Source organism: Tiliqua scincoides, chromosome 5 (genome assembly GCF_035046505.1).
Source record: "Tiliqua scincoides isolate rTilSci1 chromosome 5, rTilSci1.hap2, whole genome shotgun sequence".
In the NCBI taxonomy this organism is placed as follows: domain Eukaryota; kingdom Metazoa; phylum Chordata; class Lepidosauria; order Squamata; family Scincidae; genus Tiliqua; species Tiliqua scincoides.
Window position 1 is genome coordinate 128,277,091 of NC_089825.1, and position 26,956 is coordinate 128,304,046.

At 52.1% G+C, this 26,956-nt stretch overlaps 2 protein-coding genes and 1 pseudogene across 2 annotated transcripts; 2 read left to right on the plus strand and 1 right to left on the minus strand.

Moving 5' to 3' along the window:
* Positions 1–699: 699 nt before the first annotated feature.
* On the plus strand, positions 700–15,545 carry CDH24 (cadherin 24). Its single transcript, XM_066631202.1, has 11 exons — positions 700–918; positions 4,090–4,384; positions 7,050–7,169; positions 7,962–8,129; positions 9,524–9,714; positions 10,262–10,515; positions 10,653–10,789; positions 11,538–11,659; positions 11,772–11,886; positions 12,666–12,914; positions 14,209–15,545. Exons 1-11 carry the CDS (start codon positions 700–702, stop codon positions 14,721–14,723), a joined length of 2,385 nt encoding a protein of 794 aa, XP_066487299.1. The 3' UTR covers positions 14,724–15,545.
* On the plus strand, positions 2,453–2,569 carry LOC136655141 (5S ribosomal RNA; annotated as a pseudogene).
* On the minus strand, positions 15,317–25,014 carry PSMB11 (proteasome subunit beta 11). Its single transcript, XM_066630426.1, has 2 exons — positions 24,336–25,014; positions 15,317–15,480 (listed from the first exon to the last, which is right to left on the minus strand). Exons 1-2 carry the CDS (start codon positions 25,012–25,014, stop codon positions 15,317–15,319), a joined length of 843 nt encoding a protein of 280 aa, XP_066486523.1.
* Positions 25,015–26,956: the final 1,942 nt, after the last annotated feature.

Here is a 26,956-nt window from a genome sequence, read left to right on the forward strand (position 1 = left end):
AAAGGTCCAGGCCCTGAACGTTGCAGGCATTTGTGGAGGGCTGACAGCCTTGCCTGAGAAGGCCCCGGAGCTGTGAGCCAGGATGAGAAGGTGCAGCAGGATCATCACATTCTGTGGGGCCAGTTCACCCCACGTGCCACCAACTTTTGGCATTCGGTAAATGTGCTCCCAGCACCAAAGGTTCCTGTTTGCTTTCCAGAGACAGCCAAGCCTTGCTTGTGCCGCAGTCCGTGTGCGAGGCCAGGACTGAGCCACAGGCCCCTATGTGATATTGAGCTGGATGCTGGGGCATGTCTCTTGCCTCATGCATGGGTGTGATGCTGTGAGCTGAAAGAGCGCATCGGGATTGCCATGCTGCCTTCCAGGCCGCAGCAGGAGCAGGGAGCCCATCGCTGCCGCACCTCCCCTGCTCCTGCTTCTCCTCTCACCACCTCTGTCCCTTTCAGATGAAAGACAGCCTGAGGAAGAGAAGTTGTCGCCTTGATGGATTGACCGTATGATGCAGTCACTGATTGTGGGCAGGGATGGATGAGCAAGTACATGATTGCATGCGATCGGGTTGGCTGGCTGGCTGTTCTCCAGTGTCCGCTCTCTCTTCCCACCTTCCACAGATTCACCCAGATGGGGTAGCTGTTCCCTATGGACCAAACGGAGGAGTGGCACCCCCCCTTCAGGAGGAGTGAACTGCAGGACTGAGCCATGGCCAGCTTTCTGCAGCTCCTGCTGGCCTGGCTAGGGGGCTGTGGCTGTGCGGGCCGCCTTGCGCCCCCTAGCCAGGGAACCAAGACTGGATCCTTCCGAGGAAATTCGTCTCAGCGCTGGGAGCGGCCCCTGCTGAGGTCCCGTCGCAGCTGGGTCTGGAACCAGTTCTTTGTCATCGAGGAGTATGCTGGACCGGAACCCGTCCTCATTGGCAGGGTGAGCCTCAGTTTGGGATGGAGGGCAGGTGGAGCACAACAAAGTAGCCAAGATCCTGGCACGCATTCCTAACTTTGGCAAAGGAAGGAAGGCCAAGGACTTTGCACTTGGCAAAGGAAGGAAGGCCAAGGAATTAGAGGACAGGTCCTCTCGTGGATTGAGAACTGGTTGGAGGCCAGGAAGCAGAGAGTGGGTGTCAATGGGCAATTTTCACAATGGAGAGAGGTGAAAAGCGGTGTGCCCCAAGGATCTGTCCTGGGACCGGTGCTTTTCAACCTCTTCATAAATGACCTGGAGACAGGGTTGAGCAGTGAAGTGGCTAAGTTTGCAGACGACACCAAACTTTTCCGAGTGGTAAAGACCAGAAGTGATTGTGAGGAGCTCCAGAAGGATCTCTCCAGACTGGCAGAATGGGCAGCAAAATGGCAGATGCGCTTCAATGTCAGTAAGTGTAAAGTCATGCACATTGGGGCAAAAAATCAAAACTTTAGATATAGGCTGATGGGTTCTGAGCTGTCTGTGACAGATCAGGAGAGAGATCTTGGGGTGGAGGTGGACAGGTCGATGAAAGTGTCGACCCAATGTGCGGTGGCAGTGAAGAAGGCCAATTCTATGCTTGGGATCATTAGGAAAGGTATTGAGAACAAAACGGTTAGTATTATAATGCCGTTGTACAAATCTATGGTAAGGCCCCACCTGGAGTATTGTGTCCAGTTCTGGTCGCCGCATCTCAAAAAAGACATAGTGGAAATGGAAAAGGTGCAAAAGAGAGCAACTAAGATGATTACGGGGCTGGGGCACCTTCCTTATGAGGAAAGGCTACGGCGTTTGGGCCTCTTCAGCCTAGAAAAGAGACGCTTGAGGGGGGACATGATTGAGACATACAAAATTATGCAGGGGATGGACAGAGTGGATAGGGAGATGCTCTTTACACTCTCACATAATACCAGAACCAGGGGACATCCACTAAAATTGAGTGTTGGGCGGGTTAGGACAGACAAAAGAAAATATTTCTTTACTCAGCGAGTGGTCGGTCTGTGGAACTCCTTGCCACAGGATGTGGTGCTGGCGTCTAGCCTAGACGCCTTTAAAAGGGGATTGGACGAGTTTCTGGAGGAAAAATCCATTATGGGGTACAAGCCATGATGTGTATGCGCAACCTCCTGATTTTAGGAATGGGTTAAGTCAGAATGCCAGATGTAGGGGAGAGCACCAGGATGAGGTCTCTTGTTATCTGGTGTGCTCCCTGGGGCATTTGGTGGGCCGCTGTGAGATACAGGAAGCTGGACTAGATGGGCCTATGGCCTGATCCAGTGGGGCTGTTCTTATGTTCTTATGCACTCCTCCCAAACAGGCCTTCTCTTTCTGCCGTTCCCCTTGTGTCCCTTTCGTGCACCTCTGTTTTCTTGACTTCTCTTTCCCTAAACCCTGCTTGCCTTCCCCAGTGCTGCCAGATTTTCTTGGAGAATTCTGATTTCCCTCAAAACACATGCAACATCTTCCTGGAATTGACTGAGACAATTCCATTCAACCAGACAGCAACTGTTAGCCTGCACATGCCCAATCTCATCTGATCTTGGAAGCTAAGCAGGGTCAGGCCTGGTTAGTACTTGGATGGGAGACCGCCTGGGAATACTGGGTGCTGTAGGCTTATACCATAGTCTTTCGAGACTGAAGGTTGCCAACCACCACCACCAGTGAGTTTCAACCAGTGTGCCATGACACACTGGGGTGCCGTGGGACTTTGGGGCACAGCGGTTGAGAACTTCTGAAAAACTCTTCCGGGTTCTGCAGCTCTGTTTCAAGGGCAAGTGTCTGTAGTAATGAATTGTTGCTTCCTCTGCTGGCAGAGGAAGAGGGACACACAATTTGTTACTACAAATTGAATCAGAGCTGCAGAACCCAGAAGAGTCTCCCAGAAGCTGGAAGTAGCATCACTAGAAGTGAAGGCCGTAAAGAAGACCACAGAGGTCCGTGCGCTTGAGAAGAAAAACATTGAAAATCTTTGCATTAAACAAACAAAAGCCAGGACTGAATCTAACTCAAAGGTATTTATTGTCTTGGTTGCAGAAGCAGTAATAGATTTGCATTTCTGTCTTCAGGAAGTCTGTAAATCAAACTGCACCTCACCCATGAGCTCCTTTAGAAAAACTGCTGTTACCAACCTCAGTGCATCTCCCTCCTCTATTGCACTAGCCAATGGCATACCTAGAGAGGGCGCAAAGCACTGTTTTGCAGGGAGCCTCACAGTGGCGTTCAAGAGGCCCCTCCCCCTCCCCTTTGGAGCCATTCTGGGCAGTGGGACCAAAACGGAGGCTATGTCTGGAATGGCTCCAAAGGGGAGGGGGAAGGGCCTCTGGCATGCTATGATGAGGCTCCCTGCAAAATTTGGTGCTTTGCACCCCCTCTAGCTATGCCACTGACACGAACCAGCTGGCTGGTGAAAGGTGGGGAGACTAACACATAAGAACATAAGAACAGCCCCACTGGATCAGGCCATAGGCCCATCTAGTCCAGCTTCCTGCATCTCACAGCGGCCCACCAAATGCCCCAGGGAGCACACCAGATAACATGAGACCTGCAAGGCTTCCTGGGAATTGTAGTTTAAGGACATAAGACATAAGAACAGCCCCACTGGATCAGCCCATAGGCCCATCTAGTCCAGCTTCTTGTATCTCACAGCGGCCCACCAAATGCCCCAGGGAGCACACCAGATAACAAGAGACCTCATCCTGGTGCCCTCCCTTGCATCTGACATAGCCCATTTCTAAAATGAGGAGGTTGCGCATACACATCATGGCTTGTACCCCGTAATGGATTTTTCCTCCAGAAACTTGTCCAATCCCCTTTTAAAGGTGTCTAGGCTAGACGCCAGCACCACATCCTGTGGCAAGGAGTTCCACAGACCGACCACATGCTGAGTGGTTTTGTACAAAACACAAGAGGTTTTGTACATTGTACAGAGGCCTTGAATTCTCTTATATGTATAAGCATTCTTAAATGTCAGCAATTTCAATCCCCCCCCCAAGATCAGAGTGATTTGACCAATGGCAGCCAGAGAGCCTCTCGCTGGTGGCTTTACCGCCACTTCTAACACCACAAAACCGCTTAGCACACAAGGATATGGATAATTTTGCCAGCTTCTGTCTCTCTGCTCTATTTCTCTGCCAGCTTCACACAGATGTGGACCGCGGGGAGGGCCGTATCAAGTACGTGCTGACTGGAGAGGGCGCAGGCACAGTCTTTGTGATTGACGAGAAGACCGGAAACATCCACGTCACCAAAACACTGGACCGGGAGGAGAAAGCGCAATATACGCTGCTGGCTCAGGCTGTGGATCGGGCCTCCAACCGGCCCCTAGAGCCGCCATCCGAGTTCATTATCAAGGTTCAAGACATCAATGACAACCCACCAGTCTTCCTGCAAGGCCCGTACCATGCTACGGTGCCCGAGATGAGCAACGTGGGTGAGTGTGGCACACCCTTTGCTGACCCACAGAAAAATCTTTCCCGGTGGGAGAGAACAATTCTTGAGGCTCGTAGGACATCCATCTGTTTTAGCTGTAGGTGTTCACTGAAAACGTGTTAGTCACAGAAATCAAACTGGTGTGCAAACCAACAGCTCAGAACTGGCTTTCCCTGCACAGAGGACGCAGCTCCAGCCTGCTAGATCTGCAGCAAGTTTGAAACTCATCCCCCTTCTCCACTTTGCTGGCCGCCTCCCTATCCCATCCCCAGCGAGAAGACAGAAAGTGGAGAAGGGGGAAGAAAAACCCTCCTGCAGATTATCATCAGGGAGGGTGCTCTGATTCCTCCCCTTCCCATCTCCTCCCACAGGAGCTCAGTTGCCCTTCTCACAGCCAAAGCACTGTCCAACCAGTGTCCCACAGCAAGCTGCAGTCATAAGCGGCCTGACTTTGTGGAGTTGTCTGTAACTGAGCAGGTAAACCTGGGTCTGTCTTGCTCCTCTGACTATGAAAGCGATTTGGTTTGCTGAGATCAGCAGCTGCTTCTCCTTCCAGCATGGCGATCGGCATTTGATCTTACTAATATCTACAGATCAGACTTCTGTCAAAAAGTTGGCGGGCATAATTCTACCCAAATTGGTCACTGAGAAGTAATCTTGCCTTTGGCATCCCAACTCAGGCACCAGGAAGTCTTGGGCCAGCCCTACTCTTGCTGCCCTCAAATTTCTTTTTAGTGGTGCAAGAGGAAGCATTACCCAGACTCAGAGGGTCCTACCTCCCCCCGGGTCTCAGTTCATCCATCTGGATGTGTCTCCTGATTGAAAAGAGGCAGGATCAGATCAGAGGAATGTCTCAGGAAGAGATGCAAGGGGCAGCCTTACATTCCTTGTGTGGGTGTACATGAGAAAGAGGGAGATGGAATGATCTGGTCACACCCCCTGCCGACTCACAGCAGAAATTTCATGTCCCCTGAGGAGGCTAATTGGAGGGTGGCAGTCAGGAATCACTCAGAGACGCGGCAGGCTGCCTCCCCTGTGGGTGACTATTTTGGGCAGGCAGATGCTTCTGTGAAACAGTTTGATTCATGTTTGCACCTCCTGGAACCTAATTTGAGAATGCAGGAGGGTTCAGTCTGCCAGCAAAAAGCGTTCTGTTGCACAAAGATCTGGAGGAGTTTCTCGCCTGGCCTTCTCCCTTGGAAAACTATTGTTTGATTTGGGTAGGTTATAGTTGTTCTTCTATTTTTTTTAATGTGTGGATTGGTTGTTTTTATTAAAAAAGAATATTTTAGATGCCATTGGCTGCCCTGGGGACTCTTTTGACCCATGTGGTGGGGTGCGAATTGCAGAAATGAAAAATGCATGCATCCGATTCAGCGCCTATTTGCTCACCGGACTTACATGTCCTGGCTGTGTATGAGAAGAGCCCTCCTGGTTCAGACTACAGGGCCACACAGTCCAGCCTCTGTTTCTGTTTCCCCACAGTGGCTAACCTGATGCCTCCAGGCAGTCCAGAAGGAAGGCATGAAGGCAAAAGACCTTCCCTCTTGTTTTTCCTTCTCCCCATATTTGGCCTCTAGGGATGTGTGGTGTGGGGGGGGGGGGATGGCAGGTGAGGCAGAGCCGCCCTACTGGAGTCCTTCAGAAAGCATCACCGCCCCTGTGTGGGTGTGTTAAAGCACATGGATTGTGAATGCTTGCACACCTCACATGGTGTTGGTGGCACTTTTTGAATGACTCAAGTGGGACGGTTCTGGCTCACCTGCCGCCACCCCCCCCACAGCCCACATCCCTATTGGCCTCTAAACATGGAGGTTCCACACAGCTGTCATTGTCAATAGCCAGTGGTAGACAACCCCTTTATCCAATGCTCTAGGCCCTTGTGAGGAGACATCACTAGGGCCAAACTATGTGTTACATCAAGCACTTCATTGGCCCTGCTGTGCTTGCGTCCCCTTCCCCAGAGCAGTTAGGGGGTAAGGGACAGATTGGTGCCCTTGGGTATGAGGAGAGTAGGCACTAGTCCTTTCCTCGCATTGTGGTAATGATCCGGTTTGAGCCCTTGCAGCTGCAGTTTTGGGGGCGGGTGGACGGACTCAGGTATTCCCAGGCTGTGAGTGGTGGTGTAAAGTGCAGTTTGGCCCTCAGTGGCCACCCCCACACCTTGTACCAGTAAATGCTATTAGTTATTGATGTATTTACTCATGATAAGGATTTATATCCTGTCTTATCAGAATATATATCAAGGTAGCTCGCAACGTTATTATAAAAGCACAACGGTAAACAAAAAGAGGAAGTATAGCAAAATAACAGATAAACCATCACAGCGAGTAGCAGCGGAATTCTAAAAACGGCTGATAGCTCTGCAATGGAGGACAATTTCTATCACTGGGCATAAATCTGCTACCTAAGAATTTCTTTAGTTTATTCTGAACTCTGTTATTATCCAGGAGGGACATCGCCAAGTTTCTGCATTTATGGATTCTGCTTTTCAATGTTTTTACCACTATGTTCTTTCTAATGCAATCGCAGCTTAGCAGCTAAGATGGAAAGCCTACTCGTGCCAACTTATGACACAACTAGTTGCCTCTCTCTCTCTCGCACACATGCACCCAGTCTCTTCACTAATTAGTTTGTGTCTTTTCTCTTCTGCCCCATCTTTGCAGGTACCTCAGTGATCCAGGTAACGGCCCACGATGCGGATGATCCGGCCTATGGGAACAGCGCCAAGCTGGTCTATACGGTACTCGAGGGGTTGCCGTTCTTCTCCGTCGACCCCCAGACGGGTACACGATGGGGAGGGGGGACAGATGTGGGGTGGAGGGCAACGGTATGAATGTCATCCTTTTGTGGGAGGAAAGGAGGCACTGGGGCAGGGGGACATCTCTTTGTTAGTGTGCGTATAGAACCTGGGACAGGTTGGTGAATTTCTACATCATTGTGGGGCACCAGTTTGGCACGAACTGGTAGAGTTGGCTAGGTAGTGAATGGCTTATTTAGACCAGGAATGACAAAGGATTGAGCGTCACCTGCCACCCAATCTCTAGAATCTTTGGATAAGGCTCCTGGTCAATTCCATGTTTATATTTCTTGTTTCCAGGGCTTGATCCTGCTCTTGAGAACAGATTCTGTGGGTTCAGGCTTGCTAAAATTAAGCCCCACCAAGGTGATGAAGGAGGAGCTCCAAGTGCTGACTGTGAGGGATTGTGTATCACTTGTACTTTGGAACCACAGGAGTAAATAGACCAAGTACTCATGCATTTATCCCCATCTGTATCCCATTAAGCTAGTTTCCCTGAGTTGGGAGGGATAGGTAGGTAGACTGAGAAGCTAAGCATTAATGAACAGGCACTGTGGAGGTATTTATGTGACTGTACTTCAGAGGATGGTTTGAGAGAATTGTCCAACCTTCCACATCCTTTCCTGTATCACTGCCTCTACTTGGCATGAGATTGATTGAGATTCTGTAAGGAACGTTTGTTTGGGTGTGGCAATATTAATTTGTCCTGATCCTTCATTCAGCAGCCCTTCTGCCACTTTTGCTCTCTTACATTCCTCTTGCTCCTCCGTGATGACAGGTGTGATTCGGACAGCAACCCCCAATATGGACCGAGAAACGCAACAGGAATTCCTCGTGGTGGTGCAGGCCAAAGACATGGGGGGCCATGCTGGGGGTTTGTCAGGAAGCACAACGGTCACTGTCACACTCAGCGATGTCAATGACAATCCACCCCGTTTCCCGCAGAGTGAGTTGGAAAGATTTGGTTAGCAAACTGGCTCTTAAACGTTGCAACGGTATGGAGTTTTCACCTTAATTGTGGGGGGCACTTAACTATGGACTGAAAATGCCAGGGAAAGCAAAGGTTAGCCTTGTATGGATTTGGTGGACTTTAGGGATTGACCTGGCCATTTCAGATACCTGAGCTGAACTTGCAGAATCAGGCTGCAATCCTAACCACACTTTCCTGAGAGTAAGCTCCATTGAACAAAATAGGGACTTACTTCTGAGTACACCTGGTTAGGATTGTGCCCTCAGAATAATAACCCCAAAACAAAGCTCAAATGCTGGGCTCTTTGATGAGCTTTCCAGGTTCTTTGCAGGATAGTTAACTTTAGTGCATTTGAATTACTCCACAGCTCAGGGCTGTTGCAAGACCTGAGCTATGCACCTGTGAAAGTGTCATAGTTGGCTCTTAATTATTCCCTTTGCAAGAAGGAGAAGTACAAGGTGCCCAGGACAGATTTTTTTACAATCTAATCTACTGTTGCAAGATTTTGTTCAGAGGCGCCTGTGTTGGCTCGGTCATGTCGTGAGAATGGATGATGGCCGGATCCCAAAGGATCTCCTCTATGGAGAACTCATGCAAGGAAAGCGCCCTACAGGTAGACCACAGCTGCGATACAAGGACATCTGCAAGAGGGATCTGAAGGCCTTAGGAGTGGACCTCAACAAGTGGGAAACCCTGGCCTCTGAGCGGCCCGCTTGGAGGCAGGCTGTGCAGCATGGCCTCTCCCAGTTTGAAGAGACACTTGGCCAACAGTCTGAGGCAAAGAGGCAAAGAAGGAAGGCCCATAGCCAGGGAGACAGACCAGGGACAGACTGCACTTGCTCCCAGTGTGGAAGGGATTGTCACTCCCGAATCGGCCTTTTCAGCCACACTAGACGCTGTTCCAGAACCACCTTTCAGAGCGCGATACCATAGTCTTTCGAGACTGAAGGTTGCCAACAGTGAACAGAGCTTGGCATTCCAAAGCAACTGAAATGTTTTACAAATATTATGAACTAAAATCACTTGCTAGAACATCATGTTTATGATATATAAAGTAGAGGGGACAAAGTGGTGAGGAATGTGAGATGGGGAAGTATGCTGTCTCTCTCCTCTCCTTGAATGTTCAAAAGGGGAAGGTATTTATGTGGAAGTTCACTCTGCCTGCAATGCCATCCTGCTTCCCATGTGATCCTTGCTGAGGACCTGGTGAGACTGCTGGTGGCAGAGGAAGCTTCTTGTATCAGAGGGTACCGATGTACAATGCATGCGGGACAGGCAGAATTCCTGGGCGAGACAGTGATATCATGTTGTCTTCCACAGACCCACATATGCATGTTTGTTCTGCTTCTTGTCCCATTGCCAATCCCCAGGCTCCTACCAGTTTTCTGTGGTAGAGACTGCACCTCCTGGCTCTGCCGTGGGACGGTTGCGGGCCCATGACCCGGATGAAGGGGAGAATGCATTACTAGCTTATAGCATCTTGGACGGAGGAGATGGAGCCGAGGCCTTCATCGTTCATACCGATGCACTGGGACAGGATGGGATCATCACTGTACGAAAGGTTGGTGGAGTCCCCCTTCTCACTGAGCCCTGGAATTAGGAGTCCCTGAACCTCCTTCCTTCCTTACCCTCAGGGACCCCCAGTCTGTGCCCCATGGGCAACGAAGGATGGGAGCTGAGGCTGATGAAGACAAGCAAAAGCAGAGGAGTAAGTCCTGATGTTCCAGCAGTGGAAACTGCCCACAGAATGCACAGAAAATGGGGTCGGCCTACAATAAGGTTGTACCTATCATTCCCAGCCAACGGGTAGGGATCCAGTTAGCTCAATCCAAAATGTACAGAGTTGGGTACTCAGTGAACGAGTACTATGCCAGCAGTGGCCTCCAGTCCTGGACATTGATTCTAGCCTTGCAGGATCTACAATCTCCTTTTTCTTTCTGTTCCTTTCAACAGAACCCCTTTATGGTGTTACCCCCTCATTCTCTGCCAGTTCTCCTACCTGCTGGGACTCGGTAGTCAGTGTCCTGTTCTGTATCGATCTCATACTGTAACACCCTCATTCCTCCTCTTCTCTTCTTCATTTTGGTCTCTCAAAACTTTCTCTGCAGCCCCTCGATTTTGAATCCCGTCGCTCTTACACCTTCCGAGTAGAAGCCACCAACACGCTCATTGACCCCCAATACATCCGCAAAGGCCCCTTCAAGGACGTGGCCACTGTCCGTGTCACTGTAGAGGATGCTGATGAACCCCCTGCCTTCTCCCGCCCGGAGTATCACCTTGCCGTGTATGAGAACAGCCCCCTGGGAACCCTCGTGGGCAAGGTGATGGCTGTGGACCTTGATTCCCCCAGCAGTGTCATCCGGTAACAGCAGAGGGGTACTGCAACAGCGGGGTGGGGCAGGCCGGTTGTGTTTGTGTGTGTGTGTGTGTGAACAGTTGCTCCATTTATACCTGGTTGCCATGACAACCTGATACCCCAGGTTCCCCCCAATCTTCCAGATACTCCATCCTTCCTCACACGGATCCCGAGCGCTATTTCAGCATCAACCCCCAGGACGGGACGATTCTCACCTCTGTGCCACTCGACCGGGAGGTGTTGCCCTGGCATAACATGACTGTGGTGGCCACTGAACTTGGTAAGGGCCAGGTGGGTTTGGGCCTGTGGAAGGGGGAGCCCTTGATGGGGAAGGGCAGCCTCTGCTTGTGGGTCACGCTTCCCCATTGGCAAATAGTCACCCTTTGCCTCTTTCCTTCTCTGTGTCTTGTTGGCATGTGCTTGGGATGTATTTCTCACCACGCCTTTACTTCTTTCTGCCTGGTTCTGTGTTTGCTCCATGCGACACTTTGTCACGATTGTTCCATTTGTGCGTGTGATGGCAATGCCCTTTCTGTGGGACCCCTACTGATGTATACATTCTGTGTGTGTCTGTGGCTTTTACATATGCCTTTGCCTTCTGGTTGTATGTTGGTCATGTGGGCTGCGTGCCTGTCACGGTTTATTGTGTGGGTTGTGTATTCAACTGCAAACTACCTCCTGATTATTGCATGCCTGGGGGGGGGGGGTTGCTTGTCCTGGCCTTGATGTCTCCTTTGTGGTCCCTGCTGTATTTGGCTATGAATGCCTGCGTGTCTCTTGCACGCCATTCTGTGTCACTGGCTTCTGACTGCTCATTACATGGTCTGGGTTGCCTGCCTGCGCATGCTGTTTCTGGATCTTGATTAATCACGTGTCACTTTTGTGTTAATGACGTGCGCTGGCTGCGTGTTGTCTGCATGTCACTCACCGGTGGGACCGCGGCATGTGACACCCGGCTTTGCTCTTTGTCGTGTTGCATCTTGTGTGCGGGCTTACGTGTCTGTCCCCATCGCTGCTCTTGCTCTCAGACAGCCCTACGCAGGCCTCCCATGTCCAAGTGGCCATCCAAATCCTGGATGTGAACGACAACCCTCCCCAACTGGAGCAGAGCTACGAGCCCTTCGTCTGCGACAATGCTGCCCCTGGCCACGTAAGTGCCTGCTGGGTCCTTGCGCCCGTCCCGCAAGTCTGGGAAGCCAGTGGGGCCTGGTGGTTTGCAACCAGTGGCGTGAATTCACCCTCTTCTTCTCCCTCCGGACCAGCTAATTCAAATGATCCGTGCTGTGGATCGAGACGAGGATGGGAATGTGAGCCGCATCGTCATTCGCTCCCCGCCTGGGGCCAGGGAACCCAATGTCACCGTGCGAGACAACAAGGGTGAGAACTACACCCTCCACCTGCCTTTTAAATGTTTCTGACTGCCTGCACACCAAGACACGTATTTCCCCAGCCATGTGGACTAGGAACTTGATTAACAAAAAAAATCATCACTTTCAGGAATGCTTCTGCATTTAAGCTATTATGGGAAAGCCAAAGAGGAATAAACCAATTAATCAATTAAAATTACAGCTATTTCTCAGGATATTCTGAAATCTGCATAAAGACTTGTACAAGAGATGGGCATGACATCTTTCTCTGTTCGTGGCTGCCATGCTTGTGTTCCTTATTCTCTCACTGAGAATAGAACAGGCTTCATTCAAGGTTCATTAAACTAACGGGACTACTTGAATGAACATGGCCACAGGTACATTCCTGGGGGTGCAGGTGCTAGTCATGTATTGAGGGCTAGTCATATATTGAGGGCTAGTCATATATTTTAAAGGCTAGCCTAGACGCCTTTAAAAGGGGATTGGACAAGTTTCTGGAGGAAAAATCCATTACGGGGTACAAGCCATGATGTGTATGTGCAACCTCCTGTTTTTAGGAATGGGCTATGTCAGAATGCCAGATGCAAGGGAGGGCACCAGGATGAGGTCTCTTGTTATCTGGTGTGCTCCCTGGGGCATTTGGTGGTCCGCTGTGAGATACAGGAAGCTGGACTAGATGGGTCTATGGCCTGATCCAGCAGGGCTGTTCTTATGTTCTTATGAGGGGCTGGTGCATGCACTTAGCCCAGGTGGGCGGCCTAATCCTTCTTTCTTGCACTTCCCCCTCAGATAATTCTGCCTCCTTGCTGCTTCGTGCTGCCCGCCTGCCAGTGCAAGGGGGATCTTTACTGGTGCCTCTGGAGCTAGTGGATGGCGGTTCTCCCACCCGCACAGGTTCCCCTACCCTGACAATGAGCATCTGCCGATGTCGCCGCGATGGGGCCATGAGTACCTGTGGCCCTGAAGCCCTGGGCTCTCCTGCTGGTCTCAGTACAGGTGCTCTGCTGGCCATCCTTGCCTGTGTTGGCACACTGCTGGGTGAGAATGGACTATGAGAAGGGAGAGGCAGTGGATGGAGAGTGCAAGGCTCTCAGGGTGGATGGGCAGAATGAGTTTCAGCAACATGAGGAAGGGAGTGCTCATCCTAGGGTGGATAGCCAGCCATAAGGAAAACTAGCCAGCCTGTGAGAGTGGACCTCCAGAAAGAGTGGGAGGGACCAAGAGTCCTGGGGGAGGAGCTTCTGTAAGAGTGCTGGGACTCCTGGGGCAGGCAGAGCAACAGCAGAAAGGCCACTTTATGTAGAATTCCATCCAGGTGGAACATCCAGTGCATGAGCTCAATAAGGGGACAGCCAAGTGGCCGGAGGAGACAGGTCTGGCATTAAGGGCGGGTGTCAAAACTGTGTGAATGACCACCTGCAGATGGGGGGATTGGGGCAAACAGCCATGAGCCTTTTTTAGGGGTGTGTGACACTGCTGGCTTCCACAAAAGACATCCAAAAGGGTGTAGGTTGGGAGAAAAGCAATACAGGGTGCATGTATTCAGGCAGTTTGAGCAATGGCTGGCGCCCCATGCCCTAGGGCCCCCAGCCTTCTGGTGCTGGTACTCAAGCCCAGCCGAAGCTTGGCTGCTGCAGGAGGCCTCCAGTTGAATGCAGCAAGGGAACGCCTCCTCCCTTCCCTTCGGCTGAGATCTGCTCCACTCATCCTGTTCATTTGAAACAGGACAGGCTCAAAGGAGGCTGTGATGAGAGCAGCCGGAGGGGAGGGGCGGGAATGGGCTCTACCTCTCCTCCCCCATCTCCCAGCACACTTGGCGGCTTTCCTCAGCAGCTGGGTATGCAGGGAGAGTGAGGAGGTGGCCACAGCAAGGCTTGCTTGGTGCGCAAGGCTTGTGCTGGAGGAACAAGGGGGCTACGTCTGCCTCAGTCCTCCTCCTGCTCACTGTGCCTACGGGAACAGGATCAGAGCACTGGCTGGACTGGCGCTATTAGTGGTGGGCTGCAGAAGCATAGCCAGAGGGGACGCCCGGTTAGTATGGCAGGCGCCACCAGTGCACCAGGTAAGTGGCCTCTCCCCCTTGCCATTGGAGCCATTCCAGGCAGTGATAGTGATGCTGCCTCAAATGGCTCCAAAGGTGAGGGCGCCACTTACACAGTGCGTTGCAGTGCCTGCCATACTCACCATGCATCCCCTTTGGCTATGCTTCTGGCAGGCCAGAGTCTTTCAGTCCAGCTGGCACTGCCTGGATTGCTGTGCTCAGTCTTGCTAACCCTTGCCTTTCCCACCCTTCCTTCTCCATGTGCACACCCCCCCCTCCCCAACCATGCAGCACTTGTGTTGTTATTTGTCGCCCTCCGGAAGCAGAAGCAGGCCGCGCTGCTGCCCTTTGAGGAAGAGGATGTCCGTGAGAACATCATCACTTACGACGACGAGGGTGGGGGCGAGGAGGACACGGAGGCCTTCGACATGGCTGCCCTGCAGAACCCTGACGCAGCCCCCCCACCGCCCCAGCAGCGGCGCCTCCTCCGGCGGGACGTGCTGCCTCGCCCACATTTCCCGCCCTCCTTGCCCGCCCGCCTGCCCCCACAGCCCCACGACGTGGCCAGCTTCTTGGCAGCCCGGCTGAGTGAGGTGGATGCCGACCCATCCGTCCCTCCCTACGACTCCATCCAGGTGTACGGCTACGAGGGGCAGGGGTCTTCCGCAGGCTCGCTGAGCTCCCCGAGCTCCTCATGCGCTGGCGACAGCGATGCAGGTGGATACGAGTACCTGGAGGAATGGGGACCACTCTTCCGAACACTGGCGGAACTCTACGGTGCTCCTGAAGGGCCACCCCCAACCTGAGAGACACCATGTGGGGGGGCACCTCCATGGAAGAGAACAGCCCTCCCAAGTTCCTTCTGTGTTGCTTGTTCTGATCTCCTCTTTGGTTCACTGACTTACTCGTTCTTCGTTGAACGTGTCCTCTGGAGAGCTCTTTTCCTTTCTCTTCGCATCCTTTTCCTCTGCCTTCACTTTTGGTTTCATCCAAATTCCTTCCTCTGTAGCATCCCACTATGGTTTTGTCGCATCTTTCAGTCTCTCACTCCTTTCTTCCTTTTAAATAACTTTGCTTCTTCCTTTCTTTCACTGCAAGCTCGTAGTTCTCATCCCACCCTTGTCCACTCTGCTCTGTCCTGTCTTTACTTCCTTGCTCACACCCCCCCCCATCCATTCACCCTCTTGTTAGTTTTTCTCTCTCTGTGTTATTCACATTCATAGGCTGGGCCCTTTTTCATTTATGGTATTGCTGACGTTTATTATGTTTCCTTTCCTTTCCTTCCCGTGCTCCCATACAAAATATTCTATGCATTCATTCTCTCCCAGAATCCTTTGGTGCCAAACTCCCTCCCCACCCAGACCCTAATACTTCAGTCTTGCCAGCATGGACTTACCTCTCATACAACTTGCAGCCCCCAAGCCCTACCGGTGGAATTGATCAGGCCAGAGCAAGGGCTCTGACCCTGCCCTCCCACCCTGGACATTTGTGGGGATGGCACACAGCCTAGGTGGCAACTGATCCTGGACTCTGCCCTCTGGAGAAAGCCCTCTTCTTCCAATTCTGTGATGGGACTTTACTTATCCAGGACAATTTTATTCTAGGGAGCTAAAGCATAATCAGTGTCAGGTGGGGGCATCCATGTTATAATTTCATAATAAACAATTTATTTTCTAAAAGAAAAGACTTCATTATAATGTGTGCGTGTGTGTGTGTGTGTGTGTGTGTGTGTGTGTGTGTGTGTGTGTGAGAGAGAGAGAGAGAGAGAGAGAGAGAAATGCAAGGGTGTGTTTTCTGTTTGGGCTGCTGTTCAGTTGTGGGAAAGTGGGGGGGGGATCTAGTCCTGGAAGAGCTAGCCCTTCTAAGCCTCTCTTCTCACCTAGGGTGCCCTCCTTAAACACTCAGTTTAAGCTTTACCTGAAGCATGTGCAGCTGATCAAAGCCAAACCCCAAGACACAAACCTCAAACAGATTTTCTCCATCCTGAGGAAATGGATCAGCCAAATACCTCTCTCCCTGACTGCCCGCTCCCCAGATTCTCTTTCTCAGCCTCTTTTAATGCATATGTGGGAAGGTGACAAAGGGCCATATTTACCTTCACTGGATTAAAAGCCATGCACACAAAACTGAGAAAGGCATTTCAGCTCCACCTGGTCTCCAAAGCTGAATTCAATTACATAGCAACACAAAAACGCAATGGTTTTGTGAGAATCTCTTTGGTGCGAGAGAAGAAGGGTAAATTATGTTGGGGAGGGGGATAGGGGAGTTTTAGATGTTAAACCAGTAGGATTTTTTGGGAAAGAAAAAAAAAGATCTGGTACTTGGGTGAAGGCCCAAAAAGTCTATTCATAATACAGACAGAGCAAGTGAAAATGCCCTTGTTCTATTGCATGCCTGGCAACTGAAATTAAAAAAATAAAAAATATTCAGACTGTTATTCTCACTCACATGCAGGTCCGAATGGCTAGGGCAACCACACTGAGAGGAGGAAGGTCACAGAGCTTTAGTTCTCTCCAATCCTTTTGTTTATCCCTGGTGGCCTCAAGAATACCAGAGTGAGTTGTGTGACATGTGCTAATTCCTACACAGCCCGTGGCCAACCTGAAAACTGCCTGAAAACTCTCCTTGGCTTTTCCTCTGCCAACAGTCAGGGGAAGGACCACACAGCCTTCCCAGAAGTTGTGCCCCTGACTCTGGAATCCTCCAAGCTGGCAGTGGTGTATCAGCACTGAGGGAAATGTGCTCTACACATCGCCCAGAGGCACTTGTGATTATTTCACACATCCTATGTTGGCTCTTGATATTTAAAAACAAAACAGGATCTGGGGCTGGCTTTGTGGTCCTTCCTCAACAATCTTTCCTGCCCGGCATATTCCTTCCTCCTCACATTACTTTTCTTCCTTAGGACCTAACCCACTGCATTCCCTTGTAGCCCCTGACCCTACAATTCCACACTGGGATCCCTCCCCAGACACAAATCCTTCCAGCAAGCAATTCATCTCTCATGGCTTAAGACCTCCTAGAATTTACACTCCAGAAATCCTTCTTGTCAGTCCCAGATATGGGCAGACTGGTTGAGGTTCCCTGGTGTTGCAGGAAAAATAAAAACGCTTAACATATGCTTAAAAGCATTTCTTCTTTGCCATTACTTCACATGTTCCAGGACTGAGACCTGATGTGGACAGTGCTTTCCAGGTTTAAGACTCCAGGCCCAAGACCCCATTCCCACACCTCCACCATCCTGACTCTTCCACTCTTGAGGGTTTCTTCTCCCCTTGCCAAAGCTCCGTACCTCCATCTTCCTTCTTCCACCACTCCCCAGACAATAGCAACACTGGCATCTGGAGAGGAGCAAGTCAGTGGCAACTGGCAAGCAGTCCTCCTTGCTTTCTCCCCTCCCCACTGCTATTAACACCTTCAAAATGCCCAGGTTTTCACATTCCTCCCTGCTGCTTGGAATCAAAATGCCACAGGGGAGCAAATGAACCAAAGTTGAGCCCCTTTGGAAAGTGCTAGAGTCGCAGTCCACCTGGGTGAAAAAGTGCCGGCACAGCACTTCAGCACTACTCTGGCAAACCTCCGCCACTTAGATGGAGGAGGGGGAGGAGCTGGCAAGAATACATTTAAAAAACACACTGATTTTTCAGAAACTAACTGCAATACTCAAGCCCTACAGGTCAACTTGGGGGAAAAAGCCCCAACACATCACTTTTCAGAAATAGCTTGTGATATTATTAAAGTGAGATGGAGGCTGAAAGCACACACACACACACACACACACACACACACAATAATTACACATCCCTTAAGCCTAGTAATAAATGCGCTGGGATGCCTATGGCTAGCTAGTGAAGCAGAAGAGAAAAACAGTGACGTTTTAGCTTCTTAAAGCAACTGCAGCACAAATTCTCCCACTGTATGGGGGAGCCTATAGTACTGATCCTTCTGCTTGCAGTGTTTAAACAGACCTGGTACCATCTGTGAGAAGGCTGGAATTCCCACTGAGTCCAGCAGAGAGTCAAGTATATCCACAGATCCAGTTCATATATGGATGGTGAGTCTGGGCTCAAGACTCGCTTCTGCCACAAATTCATTGTTTGGCCTTGTATCTATGGAACTCACTGCTACAAGATGAGGTAATGACTTTAAAGGGGAATTAGACAAACTCATGGAGGAGGATTTTATGTTGGCAACCTTCAGTCTCGAAAGACTATGGTATCACGCTCTGAATGGTGGTTCTGGAACAACGTCTAATGTGGCTGAAAAGGCCGATTCGGGAGTGACATTCCCTTCCACACTGGGAGCAAGTGCAGTCTGTCCCTGGTCTGTCTCCCTGGCTATGGGCCTTCCTTCTTTGCCTCTTAGCCTCAGACTGTTGGCCAAGTGTCTCTTCAAACTGGGAAAGGCCATGCTGCACAGCCTGCCTCCAAGCGGGCCACTCAGAGGCCAGGGTTTCCCGCCTGTTGAGGTCCATTCCTAAGGCCTTCAGATCCCTCTTGCAGATGTCCTTGTATTGTAGCTGTGGTCTACCTGTAGGCCGCTTTCCTTGCACAAGTTCTCCATAGAGGAGATCCTTTGGGATCCAGCCATCATCCATTCTCACGACATGACCAAGCCAACGCAGGCGTCTCTGTTTCAGCAGTGCATACATGCTAGGGATTCCAGCACGTTCCAGGACTGTGTTGTTTGGAACTTTGTCCTGCCAGGTGATGCCGAGAATGCGTCGGAGGCAGCACATGTGGAAAGCGTTCAGTTTCCTCTCCTGTTGTGAGCTGAGAGTCCATGACTCGCTGCAGTACAGAAGTGTACTCAGGACGCAAGCTCTGTAGACCTGGATCTTGGTATGTTCCGTCAGCTTCTTGTTGGACCAGACTCCCTTTGTGAGTCTGGAAAACGTGGTAGCTGCTTTACCACTGCATTTGTTTAGCTCGGTATCGAGAGAAAGAGTGTCGGAGATCGTTGAGCCAAGGTTCACAAAGTCATGGACAACCTCCAGTTCATGCGCAGAGATTGTAATGCAGGGAGGTGAGTCCACATCCTGAACCATGACCTGTGTTTTCTTAAGGCTGATTGCGCACTGGAGGAGGAGAAGGGGTCTAAAACTGGCTAGTAGCCATGATGGCTATATGGAGCCTTCCTGCCCAGTGTACCTCCAAGTCCCAGCGGTTGGGGAATCAATGAAAGGAGAGGGCTCTTGCCTTCATAACTGGCTCGTGGGCTTCCCAGAAGCATCTGCCTGGCTACTGTGGGGGTGCTGGAGTAGCTGGGCCTGATCCACTAGTTCCAACTCCTCCTTATATTCTCATGAGAGGCACTTTGCAAATTTGAAAACGCAACTACACCCTTCAACAGGATGCCAGTTTCTGCATCCTCAGGGGCCACTCAATTCTGGAGGGGGTGGGGGTGGGTAGGGCAGCGTTGGAAGTATATCCTGACTGCATAAACAGACCTCCATGTACGTGGTCAGGCTCCACAACAGAAGTGGCATCACCTCTCAGGAAGGGCAGCTACGCTACAGAGTGAACACTACACAGAGCATCCCACGAGCTGTGGGATATGCACAAGGGACAGGCCACCTTAGTGTGGGATATCCCTATTTCTCACCACCTGAAACCTTCTTTACCCCTCTTTTCCATTTCTGTGTCCTCACAAACAAGGAGTGGGGAGCGCACCTTTGAGCACAGCTTGACTACCACCAGAGGTGTAAGTAGTCTCCCTTTTGAAGGGGAAGGAATAGAGGTGTGAAGCTGCTACAGTGAGCAGCCCATCCTCTAGGGAGAAACTAGAAGTGACTGCCTTGCACCACTTGTCACCTCTGGGTTCTCCTCAGAGGATGGGGCGCTTGTGGCTTCACCCACCTTGTTCCTTCTCCTGTGGAGGCTCCCCACAGAAGGAACAGGGAGTGCAAAGCTGCCAATACCCCAAACTCTGGCAGAATGGGCAGCAAAATGGCAGATGCACTTCAATGTCAGTAAGTGTACAGTCATGCACATTGGGGCAAAAAATCTAGATATAGGCTGATGGGTTCTGAGCTGTGTGTGACAGATCAGGAGAGAGATCTTGGGGTGGTGATGGACAGCTCGATGAAAGTGTCGACCCAATGTGTGGCGGCAGTAAAGAAGGCCAATTCTATGCTTGGGATCATTAGGAAGGGTATTGAGAACAAAACGGCTAATATTATAATTCCGTTGTACAAATCTATGGTAAGGCCACACCTGGAGTATTGTGTCCAGTTCTGGTCGCCGCATCTCAAAAAAGACATAGTGGAAATGGAAAAGGTGCAAAAGAGAGTGACTAAGATGATTACGGGGTTGGGGCACCTTCCTTATGAGGAAAGGCTACGGCGTTTGGGCCTCTTCAGCCTAGAAAAGAGACGCTTGAGGGGGGACATGATTGAGACATACAAAATTATGCAGGGGATGGACAGAGTGGATACAGAGATGCTCTTTACACTCTCACATAACACCAGAACCAGGGGACATCCACTCAAATTGAGTGTTGGGAGAGTTAGAACTGACAAAAGAAAATATTTCTTTACTCAGCGTGTTGCTGGTCTGTGGAACTCCTTGCCACAGGATGTGGTGATGGTGTCTGGCCTGGACGCCTTTCAAAGGGGATTGGACAAGTTTCTGGAGGAAAAATCCATTATGGGGTACAAGCCATGATGTGTATGCGCAACCTCCTGATTTTAGAAATGGGCTATGTCAGAAGGCCATATGCAAGGGAGGGCACCAGGATGAGGTCTCTTGTTATCTGGTGTGCTCCCTGGGGCATTTGGTGGGTCACTGTATGATTCAGGAAGCTGGACTAGATGGGCCTATGGCCTGATCCAGTGGGGCTGTTCTTATGTTCTCTGGGGAGAACTTGGATATGACATCACAGAGATGACATCATGATGTCACATGATATTGTGATGTCACTGCCACAGGTGCCTGGGCAGTATGTTGTTGTTGTTGTTGTTGTTGTTGTTGTTATTAACAGTATTTATACACTGCTTTTCAATGGAAAGTTCACAGAAAGTTATGCCTGACACTGCTACCGGGGAAGGCGGCCAGGGGCCAGATTCAAGTGCTGCCACTGCAGAATTGCACTCAGCCGGGCAACCCCACGTGATATGGCTGGGTCTGGTGCTGAGGTTTCACAGATGAGCTGTGAGAATACCTGGCTTCTCACCTGGACACGAAAAAGGACCGTTCATGCAGGAGGGTGGTTGGGGGGGGCTGTTGCCAGAGGGTTTGGCCTGGGCCCTGGGCTGGGCTGGACCAGGGCAGCCGGGCTGGGCTTGCTTGGAGCAGCAGGAAGCGGGCTGGTGGGGCAGAGATGCTTTGCTGGTGCCAGCCTAGGTCTGGAGTTTAATTTATATGCAAATGAGGAGGGCGGGCCTGTCCCCTCTGCGCCTCTCTCTCCACGCATATTAATTAACTTCCGAGGGGAGCGTGCTGGGCAGGCAGGAGCTCTGCCCAGTTTTCAGTGGCCCAACCTCTCTCTCCCTTCTCCTCACCTCCTTTCCCTGGTCTGGAAAGGGGGTACAACAAGCTCACCCTTCAGGGGCTGGGACTACATGAGGTGGGTGGGGAGGCCGGTGAGGCAGAGCCTCCTCTCCGGAGTCCTTCGAAAAGCGCCGCCACCCTGGGAGGCACCCAAGCAGCCTTCCTTTTCGAAGAACACTGGAGGGGAGGCGCTGCCTCACCTGCCTCCCCACCCCCTGCCTCCCACGGTGGTGGTGCTTTTCAAAGGACTCCAGAGGGGAGGCTCTGCGTCACCTGCCTCTCCACCCCCTGCCTCCCACAGTGGTGGTGCTTTTCGAAGGACTCCAGAGGGGAGGCTCTGCCTCACCTGCATCTACCCCCTGCCCTGCCTCCCATGGTGGCGGTGCTTTTTGAAGGACTTCAGAGGGGAGGCTCTGCCTCACCTCCCTCCCCACCCCCTGCCTCCCAAGGTGGTGGTGCTGTTCGAAGGACTCCAAAGGGGAGGCTCTGCCTCACCTGCCTCTCCAGCCACCAGCTGGTGAGAAGGCGGCTGCTTCCCGCTGGGCTTCGCCCCTTTCCACGCCCCTCTCTCCTCCCTGCCCGGCTTGGCCCGCGGGCTCAGCGCTTCTGGCCTGCGCTCCTGAGGCCCAGCGCCTGCTGCCCCCTTCTCCCGGCCCCACCGGCGCTCGCCCCCTCCCCGCCGCCTGCAGGTGGCGGCTGCACCAGAGCGTGAAACAGCCAAAGTGCTGATAATTGGCGCGCCCCCCCGCGGAGCCCGCTAATGGAGCGCCCCCCGCGGCGCGGGCGCCTGATGGACAGGCTGGGCGGCACCTCGCAGGGAGCAGCGCCGCAGCCCTGGAAGGGCGGAGGAGGGAGCCGGGGAGGGGAGGAAGGCTGCCCCCGGGCCACACTTTCCCGGGAGCCAGACCCACCCGCTGACTTCTGCGTAGCCACGCGCAGGGGCTGTCCCCCTAAGCGCTTTCCTGGGAGTCAGGCCCATTGACTCGAATGGCACTTGCTTCTGAGTAGACAGGCAGGGGATGGGGCTGAAAGGCTGCAGCGCATACCTGGGAGCGAGCCCCGTTGACTCGAACGGCGCTTCCAACTAGACTCGTGCACGCCCTAAGACTGTCATCCTGCCCACACTTTCCTGGGAGTAAATCCCGCTGACTAGAATGGGGCTTGCGGCTGAGTAGGCACGTGCGTGGGACTGGGCTCTAAGGCTGCCAGCCTGTCCCACTGACCTGGGAGGGAGCCCCATTGACTGAAGGGGACTTGCTTCTGAGCAGGCACATGCAAGGGGCGGGGCTGGGAGAAGGAGAAAGGGGCAGAGGGAGGGGGCGGGCGAGCAGCGCCGCCTGATGCCAATTAAGATAGCGGCGGACAAAGGCGCGGCGTCCCCAGCACGCCCGCCAGCCCCCGAGTGCGCAGGGACGAGCGGCTCTGGCTGGCTGCTCTCCGCCCCGTCGCGCGGAGATACGGGCTGGGCGGGAGCAGTGGCGTAGCCAGAGGGGGCAAGGCACGAAGTCTTGCGGGAAGCCTCACCTGTGTCCTTCTCCTGCCCAGTGGCGTAGCTAGAGGGGGGCAAAGCACTGTCTGGCGGGGAGCCTCACCGCGGCGTGCAAGCGGACCCTCCCCTGGCCCTGGCCTCCGTTTTGCCTCCCCCACCTGGAAAGGCTCTGAAGGGGGGTCGCTTGCACACCGCGGTGACGCTCCCCACAAGACTTAGTGCTTTGCCCCCCCCTTTAGCTACACCACTGGGCAGGAGCAGGACACCTGTGAGGCTTCCACTAGACTTCCCCCCCCAGTTATGCCACTGGGCAGGAGGACACAGGGGAGGCTCCCCACAAGACTTAGTGCTTCTCCCCCCTTTAGCTACGCCACTGGGCAGGAGGAGGGCACCTGTGAGGCTCCCACAAGACTTAGTGCTTCCCCCCCAGCTATGCCACTGGGCAGGAGAAGGACACTGAACATAGGAGGACAGAGCAAGGAGACCAAGAGATAAGCTGAGCTTTATTGCTACTCATCACAGTGTTCCTGGTTCCCAGCCCATGGAGGGAAGGGGGGAAGGAAATCAAAGTGCAGACTGCCCCCCATTTACTCCCCGAATGATGGAGTGGGCAGCCTGCCACTGACCTGGCCCGCACTGGTGCCTCCCAGTTGCGTCTCAATGCTCCATTCGCTGGTCCACCAAGACCAGCAGTGGACATTTCTGGTTGAGATGCTCTTTGCTGATTGTTTTCCTAATTCAAAACACAGATGGAGGAATCCTGGACTCGCCTGGTGCCATCATCAGGGGTTGATCCAGCTCCTTTTCAATCCTGGTTTACATGGGTTCAGTTGGGGCTGGCTTATCCTGGGCAACGCACAGGTCTCTCCTAGGTTCAGGTTCAAAACCAGCATGGGGTGTACTCCCCACAGGTTCACTCTGGCCCAGGGCTCTTTTGTGTGTAGCAATCTATGCCGTGTTGCCATCTGCTCATGCGAGCATAATCTTTGCTGTGCTGGATCATGCTGGCCCGAGCTGGTTTATGACAAGTGATGAGGATTCTTTCTCTCCCATCCCATATGGGTGAATTATTTCATCTTTTGATTCATGGTTGTTGCGCTGATGTTTATGTCTGTTTCCTCTGTTTACCAAGCACAAGGCGGTCCGTATCTGTTTTGTACTGGCTGGCCCGTGCTGGCTTCTGGGTACATGGTTCCCTAGGGTGGTTCACATGGATGGCTCTGAAATGAATTTGGTCCACACGGCGCCTTCCTCCCCCCCCACTGTGTCACAGCCATGCTTTTCTCCCCTGTGCTAGATTACTGGTGGATCATTTCCAGATCTGGATTAGTGCTGCTTCTTGAAAGAGCAGACAGAGCCATCTTGGTTTAGACTGGTCTATTTGACTCCGTATTGGTTTTCTTCACGGTCCCCATCCTCTTCTGCTGTCAGCCCCAAGCCTCGATAGACTTCAGCCAGATTTTCTCTTGAGACACAGACCCAACCACTTGGCCGGACATGGTAGAGATCTACGTTGCCCCCAGAGTACGCATCTCTGTGAGCAGCATGAGCCACAGCCTGGCGGGCCAGAAGAAAAGCCTCATTGATTGGCAGGTCATAGCGGTAAGCACCATCCAACACCCCATAGGCATAAGGAGACCCGGAGCCAACAGCGAAAACATCCCCAGAGAGGCACGTACCGTCACTGTAGACGTAATGCAGGCTAGGCCCTGAACGGTCCCATCCACACAGCAGGGTGGCCACGCACAGATCCTTGTTGTGACACCCGCGCAACAGGAAGGCCAGAAGCTTGGCTGCTCCGGCCACGCTGGGGAGCTGGCCCTCGCGGAGCTGCCTCAGGCGCAGGGAGCAGCGTAGGAGACGGAGCCAAGAGGCACAGTCAGCTGAAGTCCCAGACGTGGTTGCCAGCAAGTGACGATGGAGCGTGATGACCTTGCGGGAGGATGGATCTGCCACTAGGCTCCCACAGGATGACCGGGTATCTGCAGCCGCCACCACTCCATGGCTGCAGCGGAAGGCCAGGGTTGTTGTGCCATGGGACAGCAGGAATGGTGGGGGTATGACTACTCCTCCAGGGGGCGGCAGAGGCCAATGGGGGGCCTTTGAAGGGAGATCCATACCTAGAACATTTTGCAGAGCCATTGGGGACGAATGCTGAAAGAAACTAGAGAACAGGTCTTATGAGAGCAAGGAAGGTGGGGAATATTAGGGGAAGGATGAGATTGGGGGTGGAGGAAAAGTGTGATGGGTCAGGAAAGGAGTAATTTTCATGGTGTCAAGGATGGGGGAATAAGGATGAGCAGCTCATGTTTGTGGAAAGGGCTCTTTGCCAGATGACAGGCTTTGACCTGTTTTTTTGCCATCAAATGCTTTTCAGATTTGTTTCAGGCATCGAGGAGGAGTGGAGGTCACTCCTACACACATTTCCTTGGAGCAAGGAGGCTGCGGCCCTATACGGAACACACTTTCCTGGGAGTAAGCTCCATTGAATGCAATGGTACTTGCTTCCGAGCAGACATGCGTAGGATTATGCTGTGTGTCCCATTGAATTAAGTGTGGTTTACTCTCAAGTAAGTGTGCCTTGAGAGTGCATCCTGTGGAACTCCTTGCCACAGGATGTGGTGATGGCATCTGGCCTGGACGCCTTTAAAAGGGGATTGGACAAGTTTCTAGAGGAAAAATCCATTACGGGGTACAAGCCATGAGGTGTATGCGCAACCTCCTGATTTTAGAAATGGGCTATGTCAGAAGGCCATATGCAAGGGAGGGCACCAGGATGCAGGTCTCTTGTGAGCTGGTGTGCTCCCTGGAGCATTTTGCGGGCCGCTGTGAGATACAGGAAGCTGGACTAGATGGGCCTATGGCCTGATCCAGTGGGGCTGTTCTTATGTTCTTATGCCTTTGTGTAGAGTAGCTAAGGATGCCACAAGCTGTCCTGGAGGAAGATTCCCACAAAAACACTTTTACACAGCAGTTTCTTTTTTCCCTTTTTTGCCCTCACAATAACCAGAGCAATCCAAGGTAGTTGTTTATGTTGTTATCTGCTCCAAGCCTTTGGGACAGAGGCTGGGTGGAAACCCAGATGGACAAATAATAGCCGCTTCATTCCAACAATATCTGTGACACCACACAGAAGGCAGAAGCCACCAGGCCCTTTCTTGATGGAGGCTGCAATCCACTTTTATGTCTGGGCTCCTGGGAAGCTGCTTTAGGACAATCTCTGAGAGCAAACTGGCAGCTGGAGTTATACTGCCAGACACATCAAATCTGCTTTTGCTTCCTGCAATTTAGCTCATAATAAATATTGCTTAGTTTACTCATCTTGCCATCTTCTATTTATTGGCAAGGATAGTCCATCATCTCGGAATGGCAGCATCTCAGCTTCTGTTACAATTTGCTGGTTGCCTGCCGAGGCAGCGTGGCCTAGTGCAATGAGGTCTTGGAACTGAAATTGCCACCAGTTCCAAGAGGGTTATTTCTCCTCACCTTCCCTCCCTTCCTCACCTAAAGGAGACGCTGCTGTGTCAGCAGCCGTCACCCTCAACTGCCTCCTCTGCGTTCCCTATCCAAACATGATGCTGAGTCCCCCAGCGGCGTCCACCCAGCACTGGGAGGGGAGAGGGGCAGGAGTATGCGATAGAGGGTAAGGCAGTGCATGTGGCACGTGTGGTCAGAAAGATGGGTGTGCGACAGAGGAGTTCTAGCTGTGATTTAACCACATAAAGATGTCATTCGTGTGACATCCCTGTTTTCTCTGGTGCTGCTCACACTTTACTTCTGGTTTACCTGTAGAAGCGCTTTTACCAAAGCAAGGGACGCACTACCTGAGCGGCCGTCTGATGCTGAATCCAACCAAGTTGCTCCCCGGAAGATTGTGCCGCTGTTCCAAATCTCTCAGGGGCGCCAGCATTAAAAGGGACTGTGAAAGTGGTTTGGGGACTCTGTGAGAAACTCCTTCAGCGCTCCCAGACAGAAGCAGTTCACCAGAGTGTCCTGATGAAAGAGAAAGAGTGCCTCTTATTCATGACAAAGGGATAGGAAAATAAATTGTCACTCCCAA

What these genes read in the sequence shown, in the direction of transcription:
- PSMB11 (XM_066630426.1), bottom strand. Translation starts at nt 25,014, where the DNA reads ATGGATCTCCCTTCAAAGGCCCCCCATTGGCCTCTGCCGCCCCCTGGA. An exon ending in TCTGGCTGAAGTCTATCGAG is followed by an intron (nt 15,481 to 24,335) that starts GCTTGGGGCTGA and finishes GTCCCATCACAG; the next exon opens with AATTGGAAGAAGAGGGCTTT.
- CDH24 (XM_066631202.1), top strand. Translation starts at nt 700, where the DNA reads ATGGCCAGCTTTCTGCAGCTCCTGCTGGCCTGGCTAGGGGGCTGTGGC. An exon ending in ACAATGCTGCCCCTGGCCAC is followed by an intron (nt 11,660 to 11,771) that starts GTAAGTGCCTGC and finishes CCTCCGGACCAG; the next exon opens with CTAATTCAAATGATCCGTGC. An exon ending in CACCGTGCGAGACAACAAGG is followed by an intron (nt 11,887 to 12,665) that starts GTGAGAACTACA and finishes CTTCCCCCTCAG; the next exon opens with ATAATTCTGCCTCCTTGCTG.